This window comes from Pinus tabuliformis, chromosome 6, assembly GCF_031772625.1.
Source record: "Pinus tabuliformis cultivar Carrire ecotype Pingquan chromosome 6, CPIR1, whole genome shotgun sequence".
Taxonomy (NCBI): Eukaryota; Viridiplantae; Streptophyta; class Pinopsida; order Pinales; family Pinaceae; genus Pinus; species Pinus tabuliformis.
The window spans coordinates 420,989,111-421,012,055 of record NC_142292.1 but is presented as its reverse complement, the minus strand read 5'-3'; the positions used below and the strand labels follow the sequence as shown (position 1 = coordinate 421,012,055).

At 37.7% G+C, this 22,945-nt stretch overlaps 1 protein-coding gene across 1 annotated transcript in view; it reads left to right on the top strand.

The window, feature by feature from the left end:
• The window catches only part of LOC149259101 (tubulin alpha-6 chain), a 244,780-nt gene that overhangs the window by 175,727 nt on the left and 46,108 nt on the right, over window positions 1–22,945 (top strand). The window contains exon 3 of the mRNA XM_089417434.1: window positions 17,100–17,207. Coding sequence (XP_089273560.1) covers window positions 17,100–17,207 — 108 coding nt within the window. The remainder of the gene's footprint in view (window positions 1–17,099; window positions 17,208–22,945) is intronic.

Sequence of the window (22,945 nt, the reverse complement as noted above, 5' to 3'; positions counted from 1 at the left end):
TAACAACAACATACGAAGCAGTAGAGATAGGATGAGGAGATGGTTGAACCTCCCACCAATAGTGTTCGAACCAGAATGAAAGTTCGTCAGACATTAAGAGATGCAAAGGAGTTCATTGGAGCTCCTAGGACGAACAAGAGAGAGCGCAGATAACCTGTTAGATACCAAGCAATGGTGGCACAGGTTGTAGAAACTTCTAGCTATCAGGAGGTCGCACAACATCAGGTGTGGATAGATGCCATGGTAGAGGAGTACAGTTCTTTCATGACGAACGACGTTTGAGAGGTGGTGGCAAGACCTGAGGACAGGTCAGTTGTGGGTTCTTGATTGATCCGTAAATTGTTGTGGATATTCCACTGGACAATTCGTCACAACAGATCTGATATCAATATATTAAAATACTGAAATATTACACTATTACAGTTTTATTAGAATATTGACAGGTTGGTTGTGGGTTCTCGATTGATCAGTAAACTGCTGTGGATATTCCACCAGACAGTTTGTCACAACATCTGATATCAATATATTAAAATACTGAAATGTTACATTATTATAGTTTTATTAGGATATCTAGATTTTTAGATTTAACTATAATTAGTGCATACATGCGAATGGAAATAATGCAGAAAAGTAAAACGACAAAATAAGCACACACACACACACATAAGACACAAAATATGCTCTTTGGGAAACCCTTTTGGGAAAAAACCCAGTTGGAAGGTGAGGCCGCTTCGCTCTCATTCTCTGTCTAGAAATATGGCTGCAGGTACAAAAAAGTAATACCTGTGGCTTGTGGGCTGCTACAATGGCACACACATAGTTCCTCTGTGTGTGCTCTACCTCCCATCTCGCTTGGCTATCTCCGCTTACCTATGGAACAAAATGCTCTCGAAATAATGGAATGCCTCTTCCTCCTAGTGACCCGGTTATAACACAACCTGATAGCCTACTAGTGCTTAATTTTGACTACATCAACTATTAACTAGAGTTACAATGTAGACCCTTCTAGATTCTTTTACATCATAATCATGTGGCTAGCCCCTTTTCCATGAATAATGGGGTTGACGTGGCATCCTCTTGAACTGTAGGTGTGAAAACAGGAAGGTCAACTTCTGAGTGGCATAACTTTTGCATACAGACTTTGATTGATGCGCTTCTTGCGCCGTTGGAAAGATCTTTGTGTGTAGCATAGCATGAAATGGTGCGAAGCTAAACCGGCAAAGTATTACCCCCCAAAAACGTTGTTTGATGCCTCAAAACTCTCTTGAAGGTTTCAGACCCTGTTTTGCCAAACTGGGTCCCACTGGTAAAAATGGTCCCATGAGCTGATTCCTCCACTTTTTACACTCCAAATGCATCGAGATGGATGACAAACAATATAATGATCCAATCTAGATCACACCTCCCCATTTTGGGAGGCTTTTGGTCCCCAAAAGCTTTTACTGAATGAGGTGAGGGAATTTTGACTCCACCTTCTCTTTGGTTTTGTGAAAATTTGAAAAAAAATCAGTGGGCACAAATTTCCAGATTTGCATTTAATGCTTCAGCTATTAAGGGAGATAAGTACTGAGTTTATTTTATGTACTTAGACTAAATTTTCAAGCGATAAAATCCTCGTTTGAAGACTGGTTTTCCCCAAGAGATTGTGGCGTTTTTCCAGGGTCAACTTGACCAAAAATATGTGTCTCACATGCTAGAATGCTTGCCTAAATTTATGTTAATTTTCAGCTGATAGGAAAAGTGAAAAATAGTAGAAGTACTCTTTTAATGTTTGCAATTAATGCATATTGAAATTTATATCAGCATGAAAAAACATATGGGTTGGGCCTAAACAAACACATGCAAACTTGTAAACTGGGTTAAGGCTGCAGATCATAATTTTTCTACGATCTCTACTACATGTGTGATACCACATGAACAAACCTCTCAAGATCAAGTGAGATCAACATCGTTAGGGACAAAAACCATTAAAGCATCATAATGGCATACAAGACTTACCTTCAAATGTCTAACTAGGTTGAGATTTGTAAATAAGTTACCTCACTTATGTTAGGGAGGATTAGGTCAACAATTATATTAGGTGTTTCCAACCCCTAAGCAAAGTGACATGTGTTAGGTAGACCGATCAATCCATAGGTTCATGTGACAATGTGGTCATGGAGTGGGAAAGACTTCAAGGAAGATGCCACAACAATGGGCCTGTTAAATCTCCTAATACCGACCCAAATTTATTTTCTCACAACAATTATTTATTCCCAACAAATTATTTAGTTAACGAAACAAATTTTGAATTGCCGAAAATAAAATCACTATTATTTTAACCTATAGGAATATATGCAGCAGAAAATAAAAAATAGAGATCAATCACACATTACAACAGATAAATACCCACAACAATTCTTCGTCATTCATTAATCTAGAAAATAAAGGTTTCCAACCCACAAAGAATCACAAGTAAAAATACATTTACTAGAACCTGTAACTCAGTGCCCACTGGATAAATTCATTCTCCAAGGAATTCTGCCTCCTTGAAATCAACCTATGAAGGATTTTGGCCTGGAGAAATTCGACCGAACAATCTACTAGCAAATCGACCCTGTGCCTTCCCTATGAGTTGCCACCGCGACTCAGGAAATTCGTCCTCCAACAAATTGGCTTCTCCAGTTTGTTAGTGTCATATATTATAGTAGTCAAAAACAAGTTTTGTCTTTTCAATTTATTTTGGTAAATGTGTAAAGGTTTTGCTATGATCTCTTAGAGATCAAGCTATTGGTCTTTGTAAAGAATGTAAGATTTCATTATTGATGTAATTATGTTAGAGTGTGTGAAAGATGATGTAAAAATAGTTATGGATTCCCTAAAGATTGAGTCAAGTAAGTCTAGGGTCGATGTCTCATACAAGATCATGAGTGAGGTCATAATGAGTCTTGTCTTCTCATCATTGGCACAAAGTAGTGGGGTCAGTTCATTTAGTTAGGTTGTCAACTTCATCTTAAGAGTGTGTGAAAGATGATGTAAAAATAGTTTTGGATTCCCTAAAGATTGAGTCAAGTAAGTCTAGGGTCGATGTCTCATACAAGATCATGGGTGAGGTCATAACGAGTCTTGTCTTCTCATCATTGGCACAAAGTAGTGGGGTCAGTTCATTTAGTTAGGTTGTCAACATCATCAGCTAATTGTTTTCCTTGGTCAAAGACCCCAACATCCAGTCAAACATATGCAGGTGGAAATTTGTTGCGCTTCTGCTGTGAGGGGTAACTTTCAAGGACAGAGGTTTGTAGCTTGAGCACAAGTCTTTAAACAGGTTCCTAACATTGTAGAGGATGTCTTCTACCTACTCAACACTTTCAGAAATCTAGGGAATGGCTAGAAGTATGAGAACCATGGAGTTGCTGCGCTTTTGGACAATTGCTGTGTTTTTTCACTGTTTTTGACATCATTTTCAAAATCGGTTTTTGACCAAATGGAGATGAATTTTGAAAAAGTGAAAGAGGTTTTTGTCAAACACGAGATAAATTACAATAACCTCCTTCAGTTTTGTAACAGGTGTCATATATTGGAAGATTCGAATGAATCATTATAACCTATTTTTCAGATTTCATTATTTCCTGTTTTAGTCATGATCTTTGGGCGCAGATTTTGAGTAGATGGAGAAGAATTTTCGAAAACTAAGAGAGGTTTCTCTCAAGCACAAGTTCATCAACAAAAACCTCCTTCGGTTTTGTAACAACTATCATGATTCGAGAGATATGATTTAATCTTTGACCCCTATTTTCCAGAAATTCGGTCCCTATTTCCTAGCAGACAGTTTCTAAATCTAATTTAGCTGATTCTATCTTTTGGAAATGTTTGAGCTCGACCCCCTAAGTCCAGGGATGAGCTAATTGTATATATTCCATGAATTTTAGTGTGCAAAAGGTTGGTTGGTCAGGTTCAGAGAAGAGACATTATGTACTACGCTTATTTTGATATATTTTACAGATAATTAAGATAGAGGTGGAATTTACAGGGATTCTCGTGTTAGTTTTCTTTGAAGATGTGCTTTCTTTCTTTGCAAGTTATCTTCTATAACAATTGGGCAAGTGAATTTTGATTATTGTACTGTCTCTGTGATGAACTTTTGAAGAATAATAAGAAGACTTTATCAAGGGTTTCCCTACATTGGGGTTTGTCCCTGGCATGCGCCACATCTTGTGGCCAATATTCAAAATTTTCAAAAAAAACATTCGTCCATTGCTATTACTCAAAAATTAGTACTCCAAAAAAAATTAATTTGTTGCCACTGTATATTTGTAAATAATTTCTAACCTTTTTTTTGCAGCAATTAGGGTTTAAATATTTTTGGGGTTTTATTTTTGTGTATATATTTGGGGTTTGGGTATTTTTTGATTCATTTGTGTAAGTGATATCAAGTGATCAAGGAAATTTTTTTCTTGGGTTTTAAGGCAGATCTAGCCCTAGGAAGGCAAGGTCTAGCTTCTATTCACCCTCCAAGCCTAGTGTCCAGCATTTTGCAGTGTTTTGTGGCATGTTTTTGGTAGTTGCAGGCATCATAACATTTTTTAGGCCCTAAGGTCTAGCTGTCCAGTGCTTTTACCCTAGTTGTGAGCCTCCAAGGGCTTTTCAAGCCCTCGAGCCCCCCCCCAATTGAGCCACTTGCCCTCTAAGGGCTAGCCATAGGCCTTAGAGGCCCTTCTAGGGCCTCTACCTTGGCCTAGCCGCAGGCCTCCAAGGGCCTCGGCCTCCCTCTCTCCCCTTGCCATAGGTTTGGGGAGCCTCGTTCAGCCCTTGGACCCCCTTAAAACCTTAGCCACAACCCTTATAGGGTTGTTCCCTTAGCCGCTAGCCCTCTTATTGCTTTCTCTCCCCTAACGTCAGCCTTTAAGGGCTCGTTTCCTCTTTTTGTGGCCTTTTCTGGGCTTAATTGGCCTTCCCTTACCCTTGATTCCCCTTCTAGCCCGTCATTCTCCATTTCTAGCCCTAGTCTTGGGGATTCCTAGCCTTCTAGCCATTGCCCTAGCTTTATATTCAGTCTCTATTGAGCTAACATTGTGGTTTTGCAGCAAGATTAGAACTAACATTGTGGTTGCAGGTGCCCAAGCTTATTGGAAATCAATCTAGTCATCAAACTAGTCCATTAGGCCTAAGGGTTTGCCTCTTTCTCTTATTTTTCCTCTGTTTTGCTACAGCCACTTTATACAGTCATATAACTCAAATTATATTATTAAAATTGATTGAAGATCACCCAATAATCACTCAATCTAATTATCTAATCATTGGTGCTATTGTGGCATTAATAATTTTGCACCTCGTGGGTTTTCTTAAGGACCGAATCACTGATTTTCTGAGTTGTTCTAAGACTGATATACATCATTTTGAAGTCTGATCTGAATATAATAAGTCTGATCTATAACTTCTAAGCAGTCCCATAATCATTGGTAATCATTGGAAAGTTGAATACATAAAATCTCTAGTTTATTTTGGGCATTGAATATTGTCTTTTGACTGCTGATATAAAATTGCATACCTCTGAGTACAAGGTTGCAGCAGTGATAAAACACTTATAACTCTCTAAATTTGGCTAGTAAACTCTCATAATTCATAATCATTAATAGTTGATGTTTTCCTAGTTATTGGCATCTAGTTTCAATCTTGCATCCTCACACAAGTGCTCCAATCAAGTAAATAAGTGTTTGATTAAATTGGCAAAATTTGCTCCAAGTGACATTGTAGACTACTTTTCTTAGCTTCTCAATACTATTATGATCGTTGGTTAAGTGGATTCATTGCTCTTTGTTGAATTACTTATCGCTTGTGGATATCATAATCAAGTTGGAACATAAGTTGGAAAATAGGCCTCCTGCTTCCTCCTATTTCCTTGCTCAATTCATGCTCCTAAAGAATAAGATCTCCTATTTTCTTGCGTAATCCCAAGAGAATTCTTCACCTACTACATTTGAAAATCACGTACACTCTCTAGTATACAATAATAAATACAATTATGACTTTTCCCTCCACTCAACTAGGCAATTCGAATTGCATGCATGACTAAGGCTATTTTTAGTAAATTGAATAGTTAACTCAGAGATCAGCGAGTTAACGACAGTTACAACTACTCAACTGAACTCCTACCGACTCTATTCATGACTAGAGCTTCGATAACTGAGTTTCACTAACTATAACTCCAATAGATTGCTAGATCTTAGCAATCAACTCATGCACAACTCTACTTCTTGCCCACAAACTCGAATTGGCTGACTTAAGTAAGTGACTTGGCCATGTTACTCCTGCTAACTGCAACTCAAGTCATCCTGCTGATGTGGAAATTCGAATTTCTCCATTTGACTAAGGCACAAGTCAAATGAAGTCTTTTCTTGCTACAAATTAACACGATGCCCACGACTCTTGACAGCTTATATGATTTCCATTAATCTAGGAAATAAGGGTTTTAAACCCACAAAGAATCACAAGTAAAAATACATTTACTGGAACCTGTAACTCAGCCCCCACTGGATAAATTCATTCTCCAAGGAATTCTGCCTCCTTGAAATCAACCTATGAAGGAATTTGGCCTGGAGAAATTCGGCCCAACAATCTACTAGCAAATCAACCCTGTGCCTTCCCTATGAGTTGCCACCACGACTCAGGAAATTCGTCCTCCAGCAAATTGGCTTCTCCAATTTGTTAGTGTCCTATATTAAAGTAGTCAAAAACAAGTTTTGCCTTTTCAATTTATTTTGGTAAATGTGTAAAGGTTTTGCTATGATCTCTTAGAGATCAAGCTATTCATCTTTGTAAAGAATGTAAGATTTCATTGTTGATGTAATTATGTTAAGAGTGTGTGAAAGATGATGTAAAAATAGTTATGGATTCCCTAAAGATTGAGTCAAGTAAGTCTAGGGTCGATGTCTCATACAAGATCATGAGTGAGGTCATAGTGAGTCTTGTCTTCTCATCATTGGCACAAAGTAGTGGGGTCAGTTCATTTAGTTAAGTTGTCAACATCATCAGCTAATTGTTTTCCTCGGTCAAAGACCCCAACATCCAGTCAAACATATGTAGGTGGAAATTTGTTGCGCTTCTGCTGTGAGGGGTAACTTTCAAGGACAGAGGTTTGTAGCTTGAGCACAAGTCTTTAAACAGGTTCTTAACATTGTACACAATGTCTTCTACCTTCTCAATACTTTCAGAAGTCTAGGGAATGGCTAGAAGTATGAGAACCATGGAGGTGCTGCGCTTTTGGAAAATTGCTGTGTTTTTTCATTGTTTTTGTCATCATTTTCAAAATCGGTTTTTGACCAAATGGAGATGAATTTTGAAAAAGTGAAAAAGGATTTTTTCAAACACGAGATAAATTACAATAACCTCCTTCAGTTTTGTAACAGGTGTCATATATTGGAAGATTCAAATGAATCATTACAACCTATTTTTCAGATTTCATTATTTCCTGTTTTAGTCATGATCTTTGGGCACAGATTTTGAGTAGATGGAGAAGAAATTTCGAAAACTAAGAGAGGTTTCTCTCAAGCACAAGTTCATCAACAAAATCTTCCTTCGGCTTTGTAACAACTATCATGTTTCGAGAGATATGATTTAGTCTTTGACCCCTATTTTCCAGAAATTCGGTCCCTATTTCCTAGCAGACAATTTCTATATCTAATTTAGCTAACTCTATCTTTTGGAAATGTTTGAGCTCGACCCGCTAAGTCCAGGGATGAGCTATTGTATATATTCCATGAATTTTAGTGTGCAAAAGGTTGGTTGGTCAGGTTCAAAGAAGAGACATTGTGTACTACACTTATTTTGACATATTTCACAGTGAATGAAGACAGAGTTGGAATTTACACGAATTCTCGTGTGAGTTTTCTTTGAAGATGTGCTTTCTTTCTTTGCAAGTTATCTTCTATAACAATTGGGCAAGTGAATTTTGATTATTGTACTGTCTCTGTGATGAGCTTTTGAAGAATAATAAGAAGACTTGATCAAGGGTTTCCCTACATTGGGGTTTGTCCCTGGCATGCGCCACATCTTGTGTCCTCTTGTCTTCTACTGTTTTTATTTATGTTCTATCTGCATTTACTGTCATCTTTATGTGATTGCTAATCTGGAAATTGATATTGGGCTAATAAGAAAATTGAAGTAAATTGCTCTTAAGCATAGGACATACCATTGTTATCTAAAATTAATATGACCACGTTTTGTCAACAATCCAAGGAAGCAGAGTGTAAAGGCATAAAGATTTTTTTTTGAAATTCGAAGTCATCAACCAACACATTTTCGTTATTGTAAACCCAATTTCTGTAAGTTATATTGTAAATGATGCTAGTATGATCGTTTAATTATGTAACAAAACCTAGGTAAGCCTTTGATTGTGGCGACGAATTTCTTCCTAGGAGGTTTTTTAACCGCACCAAATTATGCGTGTTTCTAAAAACAGATAATTGACAGAGCTATTGCTCCAGCTTAAACCCTAAAGCTATGGTGGAATTCATTGACAATGTCTTAGGTGAGTCCTAGTGTTATATTGAGTCTTTGTAAAAGTGTGTTTGGAAATAATTTAAGCATATTTCACTAAATTATTTTATTACAAACCACTTGGTCTATACTAGATCATATTGAGTTGCAAAATTGGGTTAAGTCATGAGGGTCTATATGTGAAGGTGTATTCCCCCTTTGAGCATTGAATTAATTGTAATATGTGATATAAACAAATATTTTAATGATGATCCCTCATACTTAGATACCATGGCTAAAATATTCGAGGGTGGAAAAAATATTAATCCCCTCTAGTGTCAATTAATTGATTTTTCTGGCTAAATTAAATTAAAATCCTAGGCTATAAAATTAATTCATTTTGAGTCTAAAAAAACTATAGAGAAATTAATTTATCTCCAAGTGGAAAATTCGTGGGTCAAAGAAAAGTCAAATTTTGGAAGTCCCCCACCAAAAATGAATATTTTAAGAAAAATTGAGCCCTTGGACCTTGGTGCTTAAATAAAAGTCAAATTTTCAAGGAAATTAATCCAAAATATTAATTTTTGGATTAATCAAAAGGGGATTTTAAGAAAATTTCGATTTTTTTCTCAAAATTCAAAATTCGACAGTGGAGATTAAAATAAGATAAAATTATTTTCAACGGTTGAGATTATTTTGACGAGAATCAAACCAACTAGCTGTTATTTTCCACTTGGAGGGGATTTCTCTATAAATAGAAGTCATTTTGCTCTTATTCGATAATTTTGAATGATGTAAAAATTTTGTAATGCTGGTATTGAGCCATTTCTCTGCTAGGAACATTTCTATATCATAATACAAAGACTTTGGGGTTTAGTTCATGATGTTCGTCTTCCATTGATATGTGGTATGTGCTAGTTATGTGCTTTCCTATATTGTGCTAAAAATTTTAACGAATTGTTATTTCATTTATTGGTGATAAGAGCATTCTATTGGCAAACTTGTGTTTTATCTTAGGTGATCTGAATCACCATATGATCTAATGATTCTACTTGAGAAAAAAATATAGAGATTTCTAGGTACACTAGGCCTTGGGCTCCAAGTTCCCAAATTGTAGGGAAGGGCCGATTGTGTTTGGGCTCTGAGATTTCTATATGGTATTTTGATTTTGCAAAATGGTTTTGGCCAATATTCAATTTTTTCAAAAAAAAAAAAAAACATTCGTCCACTACTATTACTCAAAAATCATTTCTCCAAAAAAAATTAATTTGTTGCCATTATATATTTGTAAATAATTTCTAACCTTTGTCTTGCAGCAATTGGGGTTTCAATATTTTCGGGGTTTTATTTTTGTGTATATATTTGGGGTTTGGCTATTTTTTGATTCATTTGTGTAAGTGATATCAAGTGAACAAGGATTTTTTTTTCTAGGGTTTTGAGGCTGATCTAGGCCTAGGAAGGCAAGGTTTAGCTTCTATTCACCCTCCAAGCCCAGTGTCCAGCATTTTGCAGTGTTTTGTGGCATGTTTTTGGTAGTTGTAGGCATCATAACTTTTTTTAGGCCCGAAGGTCTAGTTGTCCAGCGGTTTTACTCTAGCTGTGAGCCTCCAAGGGCTTTTCAAGCCCTTGACCCCCTCCTCATTGGGCCACTTGCCCTCTAAGGGCTAGCCATAGGCGTTAGAGGCCCTTCTAGGGCCTCTACCTTGGCCTAGCCGCAGGCCTCCAAGAGCCTCGGCCTCCCTCTCTCCCCTTGTCATAGGCTTGGGGAGCCTCTTTCAGCCCTTGGACCCCCTTAAAACCTTAGCCACAACCCTTATAGGGTTGTTCCCTTAGCCGCTAGCCCTCTTACAGCTTTCTCTCCCCTAATGTCAACCTTTCTAGTCTTGACGTCAACCTTTAAGGGCTTGTTTCCTCTTTCCGTGGCCTTTTCCGGGCTTAATTGGCCTTCCCTTACCCTTGATTTCCCTTCTAGCCCATCATTTTCCATTTCTAGCCCTTGTCTTGGGGTTTCCTAGCCTTCTAGCCATTGCCCTAGCTTTGTATTCAGTCATTTCAGATTTAGATATTATCTAGTGAGCTAACATTGTGGTTTTGCAGCAAGATTAGAACTAACATTGTGGTTGCAGGTGCCCAAGCTTATTGGAAAACAATCTAGTCATCAAACTAGGCCATTAGGCCTAAGGGTTTGCCTCTTTCTCTTATTTTTCCTCTGTTTTGCTACAGCCACTTTATACATTCATATAAGTCAAATTATATTATTAAAATTGATTGAAGATCACCCAATAATCACTCAATCTAATTATCTAATCATTGGAGCTATTGTGGCATTAATAATTTTGCACCTTGTGGGTTTTCTTAAGGACTGAATCACTGATTTTCTGAGTTGTTCTAAGTCTGATATACATCATTTTGAAGTCTGATATATAACTTCTAAGCAGTCCCATAATCATTGGTAATCATTGGAAAGTTGAATACATAAAATCTCTAGCTTATTTTGGTCATTGAATATTGTCTTTTGACTGCTGATATAAAATTGCAGACCTCTGAGTACAAGGTCGCAGCAGTGATAAAACACTTATAACTCTCTAAATTTGGCTAATAAACTCTCATAATTCATAATCATTAATAGTTGATGTGATTTCCTAGTTATTGGCATCTAGTTTCACTCTTGCATCCTCACACAAGTGCTCCAATCAAGTAAATAAGTGTTTGATTAAATTGGCAAAATTTGCTCCAAGTGACATTGTAGACTACTGTTCTTAGCTTCTCAATACTATTATGATCGTTGGTTAAGTGGAATCATTGCTCATTGTTGAATTACTTATCACTTGTGGATCTCATAATCAAGTTGGAACATAAGTTGGAAAATAGGCCTCCTGCTTCCTCCTATTTCCTTGCTCAATTCCTGCTCCTAAAGAATAAGATCTCCTATTTTCTTGCATAATCCCAAGAGAATTCCTCACCTGCTACATGTGAAAATCACGTACACTCTCTAGTATACAATAATAAATACAATTATGACTTTTCCCTCCACTCAACTAGGAAATTCGAATTGCATGCATGACTAGGGCTATTTTTAGTAAATTGACTAGTTAACTGAGAGATCAGTGAGTTAACAACAGTTACAACTACTCAACTGAACTCCTACTGACTCTATTCATGACTAGAGCTTAGATAACTGAGTTTCACTAACTATAACTCCACTAGATTGCTAGATCTTAGCAATCAACTCATGCACAACTCTACTTCTTGCCCACAAACTCGAATTGACTGACTTAACTAAGTGACTTGGCCATGTCACTCCTACTAACTGCAACTCAAGTCATCCTGCTGATGTGGAAATTCGAATTTCTCCATTTGACTAAGGCACAAGTCAAATGAAGCCTTTTCTTGCTACAATTTAACACGATGCCCACGACTCTTGACAGCTGAAATAAAGCTTCTTCCTTCTTAACTCCTTCTAGGTCTCCTCATCCACCTTTGGTTTCGTGGTCCACTCCTTCTAAAAGGGCTTGCTCTCTTTATTTTTATGAGGGAAAGAGGGTTTATGAGTGAATTTGTTTTTGGAAGTGGCATCCCGTAAATCCCTGGTCTTGTTAATTTCTGCACGAAGAGTGGTAGGTTCAAATCCTTTGACCCATCCACGTGGAGGTTTGGAGAACCCCTCTACAAATAGCATCACCAATCTGGTCTTTGAGATGTCTGTGACCATGACTGCCAGTCTCTTGGATATATTGTCTTTAATAGATTATGTCAAACAGTTAGGTGTCATACATGCTGTAAATGAATTTCACAAATTTTATTTTCAGAATAGCTTATACAACACTTAACATGTACTGGACAGTTTTCAAAACAAACTCATGCTTCTTATATCAGACCCAGAAATGAGTATATAATTGATATATAACAGTATGAAAATGGCACCAATACAAACTGTCTATTTTTCTTCTTGGAAAATGAATGTACAAGGAGCAAATAAGAACAAATGAACCTGGTAATCGCTCCAGCAAGTAGATTTGGGTTCAATAATTTATTTGATGGAAGATATCAACTCCCATTAGTCAAGTACCAACTCAAAAATTAATTTCTGGGATTTCGTTTGGCCAAGAAAAAAGCTACAGGATCATCATTTGGAAGCTCCAACATTTTCCCTCCTTTATCAGCAAGTATCTCAACTCTCATAGACTTCAGCGCAACTCAGAAATGGTTGCTTCAATGACAGATATACACACAGGAGAGGGAGCTCTGAATTCTGGTTCACATCAACCAAGAAAAACCTTCCAACTCGGCACTCCAATGCAATGCTACCATGCAAACTCTGAATAGAAGGAATGCGGCCCTCTTTCAGTCAGAATCTCAACCAGAAATGAGAGAAGCTCGATCTGCTAATGGAAGATGGAACTCGACTTGGAAGAGAAATGCTAACTCAACCTCTTAGCAGAAGTAAACTCCTCCTCCTTGGGAAAGGGATTTCGACCTCTGTTAACCATAAAATATACAACCACTTGTTCACTAGTTCGAACCCCTCTTTCAGAGAAAGATTTGACGAGATTTGGTCTTGGGTACTCGACCTTCAATAGATTTATCTCCAACCTGAAAGAATGAGATAGAAAATATCAAATAATACTATAAAATCAGTTGATACCACTTTTCTACCACAAAATCTTCTGCAAAATCTGTTTCCTTGAATCCCAATGGTGAAATCCGTGTGATCTCACTCCTTGAACCAGTTAGAGTATATACTATATAGTTTCAACACTGAAACCAACTATGGTGGCTAGGGTTTCCAAACCCTAAGCTTCTTCTCCAAACTATCTCCAAGAGCCCTTTTTCAAAAACACAACTAAACGAATGAATGAGGAGAGTCTCCTAACTTTTCTCTTTTATAAACTTATGGCCACTTTTGCTGCGATTTTACCCTTTTTGCTTTCATAAAGTCACTTCATAATATTTTCGCTTTATAAAGTTAAAGTGAATATTTTCACTTTATAAAGTTAAAGTGACTTTTCACTTGCCTAGGAAATGTCCCCTTTTCGCCCCTTAGACTTGTGTAATGTTTCCTGAGGGGAATGAAGTCCCCTTATTAAATTTTTCCTTGCTTTATCCTATGGGAATAGACTTTGTCATAAGCTTCCTAAGTGGTCGGGGACATTACAAGCTGTAGTCAACCAACTAGAAGCAATTTTACCTCTTGAGGAAAAGGCAGTTTCAGTCCAAAACAGTGTCCATCAGATCCATAGTATCTCTATCTGGTTGTCTTTGAGGCTAACAGAGGAAGAGTCATATGGTATATGTAGCACCTAGCCATCACCCCCCTACATGAAGCCTAGGATACTGTACCCTGGTTGCAGTTTAAACTCCTGCCCAAGAGGTAACTAGTGTGCTGTAATATCCCCAATTTTGATTTTCCGCATTAGAGACGATTTTTGGAAGAAGAGGCAATTCTGGCATTGTGGATTAGGAGGAAAAAGGAAAATCACAACTTTAGTGGAGAGTGGGGACCAGAAGGAGAGAAATTCGACCCAAGTGGAAATTCGCACTAGTGAGAAGAAAGAGAGAAAGGAACAGGTGCAAATTAGTGGAAGGTGGGGACCACCAAGGGAGAGAGGGCCAACAATTATAAATAGAGCTTGGGTGCCTTCCATTTGGCATCTTTGATCATTTTACAATTCAACTCTAGTTCTCTTGAGTTGCTTAGCCAAGACAACCCGTGTTGTTTAGCACAAGGAATTCCCAAGCGGGAATTCCAGCCTCTCTTTCAGTGGTCTTCAAGTGCCACCCTAAGGAGGAATTTTTGAACTCAGTGGGAGGTAAACTTGTTGGAGATTGTGGTACCTTTCAGCCCATTTCTCATTCAAGTTGATTTCTAGGGAGGACGCAGGGATGAAAATCGTACCACTGAGTTGGAGCAGAGAAAAGGGGTATTTTTGCCTGAGAATTTAGTAGAAATTTCCCTCAGGTTGGACTAGCATTTGTGGATATTTTTAGGGCTGGAGGTTGCAGCTTTTGTGAGAGCCAAATATGCCACTCTAGGGCCTGCGCAGTAGTGACACTGGGTAAAATTCGTGGGGCTGAATACTTCATGTTTGACGGGTTTTTGGGAAGGAAATCCACTCACCTCTCCGGAGGTAATTTCTAGGGAAGTTCTATAGCAGATTGAGGATAACCAAGTGCCAAATCTAGTAGCTGAAGTGTGGGGGACGCAGCTTTTGCCAGGGAGGGCATAGCACAAGAAATTGGGTAATTTCGGGAGTTCGGAATTAGCCCAATTCCTTTTTGGGTTTTGTCGGTCAGGGGTCAGGGAGTTTGCCTCTAATTTTGCAGAATTTTTGGAGGATTTTTGGTGCCCCAGAACAACATAAATATTTGGCAGCTAGTTAGGAGAAGTGAGCTTAAATTTTGGGTCCTGGGTGGTCAGTAAAATTTGCCCAAACCCTTTTTGGGTTTTTGGTGGAGAGCTCAAGATTAATTTTATGGAATTTTCTGAGCACTTTTGGAGGCTCAAATAGGGGTTTCTTCCCGCCAGTAGTTGCGGAATTCCTCGGGCCAGCGCAGAACATTGAGGAGAAGCCTTCCCTCTGCATCCAGGTAGCATCTTTCTCACCTAGGATTGTTTAGCTTGCTTTGGCAAGCCCAGGTGCACTCATTTCATGCATTGTACTCTTCTCCATATAAAATAAAGTAGCTGAATTTTGATGCAGTTCCAGCGTAAATTATGGTTGTTTGATTGTTGTTTAAATATTTCGGTGTTGTATGGTATTTTGCTTTGTTTATCACTGTTATTTCCTTTTGGGAACATTACATCTGCTATATGCTCTGTTGCTTGTGAGTATCTTCCTCAAAATCATAAATTCAATCTTTTTATTGTTTTTTCTGAATTTTCTAGAGTGATACCCATATGACTGTTCCTTTTCCTTCCATACAATTTTTTCTGCCCAAATGCTTACAAGAAAACATATGCTAAAGAATATTGTCTCACATCTGTTTACATTTATTGAGAGTTCTGAAATCAATATATCGTTCCTGCCAACATAATTATGCAAGGTGTAATAAATCTGATTAGCCCTATCATTTTTTAGAATATTTGTGAAATGGTCCTCTTGCAAGAAATCAGTCAAATAATCTAAATGTCAATGAGCAGAAGAATCAGATATGTAATTTAATTCCCATTGTAGGAGCGAGTTAAGCATGTATATTGTATATTTTAGATAGTGTTTATCAGTCAACATATCATCAACATCTTCGTCTGGGCACAAATATATCGCCTTGATAACTGAAAGGCCAACCATTCCAGGAAACTTGAAGATAAAGCTGTTGCAGGGGAAAGTAGAATGGATTGGCTTAAAGGTACTTCCGTAGTTCTGAACCCAACAAAGAGTGAAGCACTTCCTTCAACTTGGCATCTGATTTTGGGTTGGAATAGAAATCAAGCTTTTTCTATTTTAAGCATGAAATGGAGCAGGTTCCAAGTTCTCTTGCAATTTTGCCGGTTTTATGGAAGAAATTTCAACTATTAAGCTGTCATTAATATGAAGATTCTGTTCCTTGAACCATAATTGAAAGATATCAATTAACAGGTTCTATGTGGACTCACCAATACTTTCATAATTGGTTTAGCTGTCTCATCTCTGTGTTTTTAATATATCTGCTGTCATGTGATATTATATCCAAGTTCTGTCAGTCTTCATACTGATTCCATGTCAAACATGTTTTAGACTGAATGAATATCTATACTTTTTCATAGAGTAAACCTTCAAAGGCATGTTGATAGTAAAGCTGTTAGAAGGAAAAGTGGAACCGAATGGGTTTATGCTACTTTGGTAGTGTCCCAATGTAACAAACCAGGAAATCTGAAGATTCTGTTCCTTGAACTATAGTTGAAAGACTTAATTAACAGATACTATATGGGCTAGCCAATACATTTTAAAACTGTTTTAGCTTAAGTCTCATCTCTATGTTTTTGTTATATTTTTTCTCCAAAGAAAACCTTGCAGAGAAACCCAAGGGATGCTTCGTAATATTCATGATGGCATTCCTAGTAAACCTGTTGGCATACCATATGATCAAACCAAGCACCTGCTGGAATGGAACATCTATGTTTTTAATATATCTGTGTTGATGCAATATTATATCCAAATTCCGTACATCTGCAAACTAATCCCATGCCAAATGTGTTTTACACAGAATACATATCTGTAAATTTTTTGACACATAAGCTTTCAAGTAGAAGTTGAGAATAAAGCTGTTGCGAGGAAAAGTAGAACTAAGTGGGCTTAAGTTACTTTGGTAGTTTCCAATGTACCAATCTAGGAAACACTTATTCCGTAGGAGGCAAATAGTTTCAGGTGCAATTGAAATCAGGCTTGTGTTTCTTTAACATGGAATGGACACAACAGATTCTCATGAATTCCATCCTAACAAAATTTGAAAGTTCCATAAAATGACCTGTTATGTTTATGGCATCCCAAACTAACATTATGTTAGCATAAGTCTTTGATGTTGTAAAGACATTTTTGTTTCAATAGGAATTTAACCTTTATAGATTAAAATACAGACTACTTGGTTTGTGCGAGGATCAGTATAGTTATATAAAGTTAAACATGTTCACCAAAGACTCACATATAGCTCATATGGTACTGTCACAGGGCTTGATTCCCAGAGCTAGGGTACTCTTGACGCTTGGTGGGACATTCTTCTTTGTATTCTGGCCTCTCATCCTTGCAACAGTGGCATTTTTTTCGGCAGTATACATAGTATGTTTTCTATCTTCAAGTAATTTTAAGAGATTACAAAATAGATGTCTTTTCATTCATGTGATCCACATTGAATAAATTGGAACTTAGTTTGTTTTCCTACTATATTATTTTTGTAATGAGAGCTTACTAATTAATTCCTTGAATATGCTATTAAAAGTTAGTGCTATTTACCCTGCACCTTGCAACAGTAAGGAATCATAACAGAAATTTTGGATATAATACAATCTCATAATCCGAGGTAATTTTATTAAGGTTCAATAAATAACCAAAAGATAGCTCAATGAGACTCGGAAGTACAATTTGTGATACAAAGCTGTAGGATTGCCCTAGTCTACTCTGAAGCATAAAACCAAACGATACAGAAATACCTGAAATACATAATACATCAAAGAATGAAAGGGAAGAAAGAGTGCAGGGGATCTGCTAGATGTCTGGAAGACAAGATGAGGAGGTAGAGAGTGAAGAGCAAGAAGTATCTGCCACGTCATCAATTAATGAGAAGGTCCAATTCACTGTCTGATCATGTCATCTTGAGAGTGCCTAGGACCAAGATTTCCTGGCTGGGAGATCCTGGGAGGTGCACAGTATCCATATAGAACAACTAAACAACCATTCACATTGATCATCTTCTTTGATCACAGATTATAAAATCACTATAGATGGTCATTTCCCACCATCTAGGTTATCGTTCTTAACCATTTAATGAGCAAAACCATAACTACTACGTATGTGACCATCACAACAACTTATTATCCCTGCCGCAGGGCAGGTATTACGCATTCGATATCTCTTTGACTGCCAATTAGTTTCACCTTCTACTCAAAATTAAATCATATTTGCTAAAGTTAACATTAGGAAACTAATTTAATTTATCTTTTTTAAATAAATTATTTTAATTTTCTTGAATCTAATTGGTTGTTCCACTCTCCGTCTTATTGAGTAATGATGATAAGTTTGTACTAACAAGCTTCTCGGCTGGCAAGAGGTTGTCCTGCTCACTCCAGCTCACAGTCCATAGCACAGACAGTATGGCAAGGTCTCAAATGAAATAAAAAGACATGAACGAAACTATTAAACATTTACATTTATTTATTTTAAGTTTCATGAATTTAATTGGCTCCTCCGCTCTTTAATAATTCTTAGCTTGTACAAAGAAGCTCCTCTGCTGACTCTAGCTGACACAATCAGTAGCGCGTTATCCCATCATCCAACGACTAAAATAAATTATATAGAGGGAAACCATTATTCGCCTCGATAAGGGTGTTGACAATGTGACTCAATTACCTTGTACTTTTCACTTTGAGAAGCTCTTGGTAATGGTGGTTGATGGTTGAGCCTGTAAGTTAAGTAATATTTTTTTTTTCCTATTGAATGATTTGATAGTATACTTGTCTTTACCAATAAAAATGTCAGTAGATTTTAATGCAAAATATTAAATAGCACTAAATTGTCGCTAGAGACTATGATTGCTTTTCCCTACTGAAAATTGAATTTGAAGCCACAAATTATTAGGCTCAGAAATTTCACCAGCTCTTTCCATTTCTCTGAATGTACTACAATTTAATTAACGAAAAATGGCTCTATTGTTAAAACAACACGTCGAGTTCTATGCTGGCTTAAAGACTAATAATTAATTAGAGAAAATCTATGTGGTAGAAAAGCTGCAATTGCTTGGTTTAGGATTCTTGCTTATTTTATTTTAAAGAAATTCACATTTATAGATCTTCATTTTTTTCTTTGCTCTTTTTCTTTTTACATTTTACATTTTTCTTTTTTTGTTTGTTTGTTTTACCAAATACTTTCTCAAGATCATCTTTTATCTTTTATATCAGTGCTTGATTTCTGATTTATATGTCATCGCAAAATTATTTGTTTTGAAATCTGCACCCTGTCATGCAAATTAAATTTTGATTGACTTGGCATTAACCAAACTTTTCACATCCTCATATAAATAATGTCCTATTCACATGTGGCAAGGCTTACCAATCTTGGACAGTTACGCATCCATAAGTAATTGTAATAAACTAGATTTTAAAGATAATCCTCTGATTGCCCATTTTTTAATATTCTGTTTAGGCAACGCACAAGTAGAACATGATTATTCCTTGAGGATGGGTTGGTGAAATCCTTACACTGAGCTTGTGTTGGAAAATATTAATGATGGCTGAGGGGACAAATATCAATATCAAGGAGATGTGTAAACCTATCAACTACATTTTAAATATAAAATAAAATTATACATCTAATACATTATTAAAATATTTTATTAAGTTGTAATTATTTAATAAATATTCTTTTGATATTATTAATAATTATACTCTATATGGAGGAATGTTGACAATGGTATATCCCTTTTAGCTTTTATCCTTGCTTTGAAGAAAGTAAAATTAATATTACTAGCATTTTCACATAAAACAAGGATAAGTGGTTTAGTGGTAGTCCTTCTGACAACAAGGTAACAACAAGGGCAACTAGCATAGCGGTAATCCTTGCCCACATGCAATTTCAATACTATACTGCAGCAATTTGCTTTATGCAGCACGCTGGGTTGCAATTTCAGTACTATGAAACAATTTATTTTATGCCACTTGTTGGGTTGCAATTTCAGTACTATGAAGCAATTTGCTTTATGTCATGTGTGTTGGGTGATAGGAGATCAAGGTGCTTTATGCCTGACATCGTTGGTAAATTTTGTGTGCATACAGAAAACTTATGCACATTACAAAGAGAACTTCAGGTACCTTCTTTTACAAATGAAGTAGAAACTAGAAAACTGATATTAGAAATAACATACCACAGTTTGAAAGGTGTTGATTTGGGGTAGCATCATATGTGCTCTAGCCACGAAATTGGTGGAGAGGCTAAGGCACATGAGATCTCCAATACCTAGAAAGGGTTTGGGCAGATTCTAAATAGTTTGGAAGATATTAAAATAATTAATATTTTTAAAAAATATTAATGTGAATTAATATAACACTGTGTTAGAATGGTCCAAAAGTCATGGATCAAGCCAGATCTTATCTTAGCCGTTGATTAGGAACTTAATCTCGGTCGTTAAAGTATAAGAGGAGGCTTGAGGGTCACTTGGAGGACACACTGAGGGAGACCAGTCAGTTCAATTTCTGGAGTAGGGTTAGCTAAGAAATTGAACCAGTGGTTTGGTGAGCAATCAGGAGGCAGCAAGTACGGAGCAGAGAGGGGGGATCAGCCACTGGAGATCAGCGCTGAGGTAGGAGAGGCAAACGCAGGACTCTTCAGGCAGACGTAGAGGTAGCAGAAGACTGTGTAGTCACTAGCTGGGCCTACGTGGGTGACGCAGAGAGGCCCAGGGTTGACGCAGTCAAGCAGGGGCTGACGCAAAGTGTTTGAGAGCCACGCAAAGGTTAGCTGGGCTGACGCTGGGATTGGGAGAAGTGCTGGAGAATTATTTCTCTCTGTGGGTAAGCCTGTTTGGCACACTGTTGTACTAAAGAATTGCTGAATAATAAAATCCTCCTTTGCTATACTGGTTTTCCCACATTGGGTCTTTCCGGGGACTGTTGTCCAAAATATCTGTGTCAATGTGTTAATGCCTGTGCATATGTTTGTTTCTATATTACGGTGTGATATTTGCAGCAGTATTTATTTTAATGTTTATTGAAGTAATTTCATAAATAACTTATTGTGGAATAAGTAGGAAAAATAAATCAGTGGTTGCGGTGATAAAATTTTCACATGGTATTAGAGCGAGTAATCAAAGACAGAAAGGGAAAATCAGTTATGGGTCGAGACCACGATGCAGAGGTATCCACGTCAGGGGACTCACACATATTTTCAGAAGATCGCACAAGGGAAAGAGATTTCGATTTCTCTATGTTGGCTTCCAGGCTGGAAGAAGAAGTGGCGTGTATGACTAGTGTTGCATCATCATAAGTATGGTATATAGACAGTGGAGCTTCGTGGCATATGACGGGAATCAGGGAGTGTTTCTCAGAATATCGAGAAGAGAAGATGAACTTTCAGATCACCATGGGGAACAAGGCAAAGTGTACTCTAGTAGGGAAGGGTACCATAGTTTTTCAAACAGAATCGAGAGAACGGTTATGTGCTACAAATGTGTTGCATGTACCAAGATTGGGGATGAACTTACTTTCTGTGTCGCAACTACAAGGCAAGGGCTACGACGTCTATTTCATCAAGGAGAACGTATACGTCAAACACCTGAACTGGAAAAAGAAAGTGCAGATCGGGATCAAAAGTAATCAGTTGTATAGATTGCAACTAGAATCACCAATGGCACCAATAGGCAGTCATGAAGACAAGGACTTGAATGAACTATGGCACAAAAGAATGGGTCACTTGCACCATGGAGCTCTGAGAATTCTCAGGAGCACTATAACAAGAGTTTCGGATTTGAGTACGAAACGAGATGATGTATGCAGGGGATGTGCTCTAGGAAAGTATGCCAAGGCAGCATTTCTTAGGAGCAAACACAAGGCCAAGAGTGGACTAAGATTGATACACTCTGATATCTGCAGACCTATGTCCGTCAAAGCTCTCAGTGGTGTCGAGTATATCCTTACCTTCATTGATGACCACTCAAGGAAAACTTGGATTTATTTTCTAAAAACCAAGGATGATGTTTTCTATCGATTCAAGGAGTTCAAGGCTTTGTTGGAGAATCTGACTAGGAAGAAAATAAAAGTTTTACACTCAGATAATGGTGGAGAATATGTCGATAAGGACTTCCCTGATTTTTTTGCTAAGGAGGGCATCAGAAGAGAGTGGACAACTCCATATAATCCGGAGTAGAATGGGGTAGTAGAAAGAAAGAACAGGACTATTGTAGAAGCAGATAGGGCCATGATGTATGATCAGGATATGCCAAAATTCCTGTGGGCAAAAGCATGCAACACAACAGTCTATGTTCAGAACAGGACTCCTCATCAGGCAGTGGGCAAGATTACTCCAGAGAAAGTCTTCACAGGGAAGACACCTGAAGTTAGTCATTTCAGGATATTTGGGAGTTTAGCATATTGCCGCATACCCGAAGAAAAGAGGAAGAAGCTGGATCAGACTACGGAAAAGGGATATCTGGTAGGATATAGCGAGAACGCTAAGGCATACAGAATCTATCTTCTAGGGAGCAGGAAGGTAGTAGTACAACGAGATGTAAAGTTCATGGAGGACAGGGCTTTCAGAAGATCTCGCGAGATGCCTTCTGAGGAGCAGTCGAAAGAGGAGCCGTTGGTTAAGCCTCTTCAACCAACAAAAGTAAAGAATTCTTCCTTAGGACAGGAAGTTTCTCAGGATAAGGAGGAGCGAACAAAAGCACTTACTGGCAGAGGAAGAATTAGCAGGGAACTTCGTCGAATTCTGCGAGATGTAGAGGACTTCATCGGTGTGCCAAGAAACAATAAGAGGGAGCGAAAACAAACAGATAGATATCAGGCATTAGTAGCTTAGGATGGAGAGCTTGCCAATTTCAAGGAGGCAACTCAACATCAGGTTTGGCTAGATGCGATGGTAGAGGAATACAACTCCATAATGGTAAATGATGTCTGGGAGGTGGTGCCAAGACCTCAAGACAGATCAGTGGTAGGTTCAAGATGGATCTACAAGATCAAATATGCTGCAGACAACAGTGTTGAGAAATACAAGGCCAGGTTTGTGGCTAAGGGGTATGCTAAAAAAGAAGGGATTGACTATGAGGAGACCTTCGCCCCAGTAGCCAGGTATACATCTATTAGGACCGT